Raw genomic sequence first — 4316 nt, 5'->3', positions numbered from 1 at the left:
TCTATCTATCTATCTATCTGTCTGTCTGTCTACCTATCTATCATTCGTGTCTGTCTATCTATCTATCTATCTATCTATCTATCTGTCTGTCTGTCTGTCTATCTATCTATCTATCATTCGTCTGTCTGTCTATCTATCTATCTATCGTTCGTCTGTCTGTCTGTCTATCTATCTATCTATTTTATGAACATTATTTCGATAATTTTTTGATGAGAAAATGTAGATAGAATGACAAGCTTCCATTTGTCTATCCACTATTCTATGTTTTCTCCTCCAAATACTCAAAAAAAAAATTACTATCTACTCAGATGCTTTCTCAAATACTCAGATCCAAAAAGCACTCTAAAAAATTATAATTCACTTTGCACAACACACAGAATCTAGTATTACCGTCCTGCAGAGTGGTAACTGGCTCAGTTTCTTTGCTGAAGGCACTGTCTCCCACATCATTTGTGGCCATCATTCTAAATTTGTAAGAGGTGTATGGCTTCAGTCTACAAGAAAAGAGATGCATTTCAACTCACACACTAGATCATTCTCAAGTACCAACAGGAACCATAAGTGATGCATTTTTAGACTTCTTTTGAGAAAATCAGAGACAGACGCTCTTGCTACAAAAGGTAAGGTATCATACAAATGCATTTATAAATACAGTCATAAGAACACATCCCAATCTGTTGAGTAGACATGTCTGCTCAACCCACAATGTCTTGCTCAAGTGCTTGAACAGATACCAAACACTTGAATATTTCTTGAGATTTTCATGTTTATAAGAATGGCTCATTATTCATTTATAATTAGTTAATATTAGGCAACTGCACAGATTTGTTATTGCTTTTCAAACTTTGAGGGGACGTGGGAAGGGGACACAGGGTTGTGGGTAATGTATATCAAAGTGGGCCATCAGGGAAACTTTGACTCTCTGTGTGTGCATGTGTGTGAAGTGAGCAATTAGGGATTTGAGAATCAGGACTCTGAGGGTGCTTGTGTCGTTGTGAGTGTTTACGTGTGTGTGTGTGTTCATAATTAGGGCGTTGAAGATGAGGACTGTTAGTGGCATTTCTGTTTTAATAGCTGGAGGCATTTACTCCTCTGAGAATCAAGATGGTTTGAACACAAACATCCTCTTGGTTTAAAACACTCGGTTCATGCAATTATGAAAAATGCGTGTGTGACAGAGAAAGAAAGAAATCGAGACCAACTGAAGCAAAGCACTGTAGCAGCATATACACAAACTATACAGGAAATAAATGGTTGAATAGGCAAGTATCAGTAGGTCCATTTACATTGCTGTACAAAGTATGGAAAAATTCAGAATGTAATAATCGACTCTCTGAAATGAAATGAAGCAGGAAATGAAGTGGTCCTTCACTGTGGTCCATAAAATAAAAGTTGATTTATTAAATATGATGAAATATATCACTCTAAAGGTTTGGGATCAGTGAGATTCAGTAAAATGTATATTTTAAATAAATGCTGTTCTTTTAATATTTCAATTCATCCAAAAATCCTGAAAAAAGGATTCCAAAAAATATTAAGCAGTTTTTAACACTGATATGAAATTTATTTCAACACCAAATTAGCATAATAAATTGATTTCTGAAAGATCATGTGACATTGAAGACTGTAAAATTCAGCTTTGCCATGCCAAGAATATTTTAAAATTTAAAATTAGAATGTAAAATATTAAAAATGTTTTATAATATTTCTGAGTGTTTCTGTTTCTATTTACTGTACTTTTGATTAAACAAATGCAGCCTGAGTGTGTGTGAAAGGCTTCTTTCAAATATCCTACAGGCTCCAAACGTTTGTAATGTACAATATAACGGTAATGTACATACATTCAATTACATTAAATACAAATTGAAATTCATATTCAAATTTTTAAATTCAATTCAGCCATTGTCTGCATTCTCAAATCAGCATACAGTGTATAGTAGCAGTGCAAACTACTGTATATATTGCAGAACTAGTGAGCGTAGTACAGTTGTACTCCAAGCATAGTGATTGTTTTTTGTGATTCCGGTACACAGTAAATACATTTACATTTATTCCGGCTCTGTGCCACATTAAATAGTCTGTGCAAATGCACTTTTGCGTGTTATCCATGGTGCTTCAGACTCATCTTCTGTGCCTCCTTTGCAGTCAGAAGATGGCTTACGATGAGTCACTGAATGTCAGTGAAAGGCATATGTGGGTAATTAAAAGGACAGGAATGTGGGTTGTGGGTAATCGAGTGGTACTGAATGCAGAAATGCTCCCATGGTTCCATTACAAAACAGGTTGAGATAAATGGTGTTACGGGGAGGCAAGTCCTTTAGCTCGATATATACTTCCCCTTAATGCAAGTGGACATTTAGAGACGTGAACGAAGATGACAGCATGAATCACACAGGTGATGATGAGAAGAACGAACAGGCAGCGTGAAAGAATATGAGCTAGTGCTGCAGTTCTGGAGGATGGAGAGCAGAAAACAGGTTAGTGAGCGGGTGGAGCTGAATGGACGTGTGATTAGACATCAGGCCACCCGATGGCCAGTCTGATTATGATTGCACTCTCTCTCCCTCTCCCTCTCTCTCTCACTCTTGCTCTGTCTGACGATTTTATTCTCTTTTTTATTCTTAATGATGTCTCATCAGTGTCACTGCATGTCAATAATATAAAATGCCCTACATGTTTTGTGTAATTTCACTCTTTTAGTTTGAAGAGCTTTGTTTGATTCAATCCAAAAGGTTGTTTCAATTTGAACCCTTTTCATTCTCACCCTGACTCTTTCACCCAGTAGTCGTACTGTGGGATAAAGTGATGGAATCAATACCATGGGACTAAATCGTTATTATAATTGTGTTATTTACATAGCTCAGAGAATAGCATTGTGCATATCCCAAAAAATTCAATAACATTTTGATGGTACGTTTCTAAAAAAAAACATGCTATTGCGATGGTACCATGCCGCAAAAAAACAAAAAATTTTATATATATTTTTATATTATATAATTGCTATATGCACATGTCCCCCCAAAACCTATAGTATTAATGTGATAAAAAAAAAACAATGCCATGCTACTGCTATGGTGTACGTAAAACCAAAACAAAAAACGAACAAAACAAAACAGTCTGGAAAAAATGCCAAAAAAACAAGGTATTACCATGGTACATGTCCTAAAAAAACAACACATACTGTCTGTATGTAAACAAGAAACAAAACATGCCATAACCTATGCAGCCATGTTCAAAAACAAAACAAAAAGCATGGTGCTAATATGGTCCAAAAACATGGCATTACCCTTTCAATCATGTCCAAAAAAATGATTTTGTTACCTCCTTGTTGTGCAATATAAAATATTTGCTTATTGAATTATAGCTTCAATTATTTCCACGTCTGCATATCCCAAACTTACAACGAGCTCAAGCGTACCTCCATTCTGTGTATTTTAATGTCTTCTGTCTGTCAGAGCTAAAGCACATTATGCTATAAATAGTGACTGTTCTTGTACCAGCCGTTGGCCGCACAGGCAGTTATGACTAATCAGAGAGAGATATGTGCGAGTGTGTTACCTATCCACCTCCCAGGAGGTGTTATTATGACCGATGGAGGATGTGTGGGTCTTCCACTCGCCGTCTGGCAGCTCTAATGCCTGCAGGGTGAAGTAGCGCACTGGGGAAGAGCCGTCTCCCCCCGGCGTCCAATGAAGTCGCAGCTTATGAGACTCCACCCCTTTCTGAGGCACGGTGAGTCGTCGAGGGTGCTGTGGCCGCTCTGTGAGACATGTGTAATGAGTCACTGCTGGGCATATGCATGTGTCACAGACCCGGCTCGCGGCTAATTTTGAGCTCGAGTTTAAATGCAGTCAGCTCCGAAGGGCCACATGCTGTTTTGACAGTATGCTTTATCAGCTGACATTCGACTCAGACAAACTGACTCCACGAAACACGAGCGTTTCAGCGAGTTTTTAGCCTTAGTCACATCCAATTTGTCACTGTTAATGTAAATAAGTCTACAGTAGCCTAAGTAGTGAACAATTTGATAACAACACAATCGAACATTAAGCCTTCAAACATACCTCTTTTTTCTGTCGTTATGACGATGGCCTCCTCCGGGGGTCCCCAGCCCTTTTGAGTGCGCGCTGTGATTTGGAAAACATACGCCGATTCTGGAATCAGTCCCGTCACTGTGAATTGACGCGCGTTGGATCCCACCTCAACCGTGGTAAACTTGTTGGGGTCGTTGATATCCAAACGGTAAGAAATTTGATAACCTGCAGTAACAAAGTCATAATTACATCAGAACTGCTGGAGTACATTGTTTAACTATT

At 38.1% G+C, this 4316-nt stretch overlaps 1 protein-coding gene across 1 annotated transcript in view; it reads right to left on the bottom strand.

Annotated features, from left to right (window-relative positions):
- LOC107692681 (protein sidekick-1-like) overlaps positions 1 to 4316 on the bottom strand; it is a 231304-nt gene that overhangs the window by 15880 nt on the left and 211108 nt on the right. Inside the window, exons 30-32 of the mRNA XM_016491846.1 lie at positions 4065 to 4259; positions 3559 to 3760; positions 391 to 494 (exon numbers count right to left, since the gene is read on the bottom strand). Of these exons, the coding sequence (XP_016347332.1) occupies positions 391 to 494; positions 3559 to 3760; positions 4065 to 4259 (501 nt within the window). The remainder of the gene's footprint in view (positions 1 to 390; positions 495 to 3558; positions 3761 to 4064; positions 4260 to 4316) is intronic.

This window comes from Sinocyclocheilus anshuiensis, unplaced genomic scaffold (assembly GCF_001515605.1).
Source record: "Sinocyclocheilus anshuiensis isolate Anshui unplaced genomic scaffold, SAMN03320099.WGS_v1.1 scaffold50, whole genome shotgun sequence".
Lineage (NCBI taxonomy): Eukaryota > Metazoa > Chordata > Actinopteri > Cypriniformes > Cyprinidae > Sinocyclocheilus > Sinocyclocheilus anshuiensis.
Note: the sequence above shows the minus strand (reverse complement) of the source record. Positions and strands in the feature narration are given on the sequence as shown.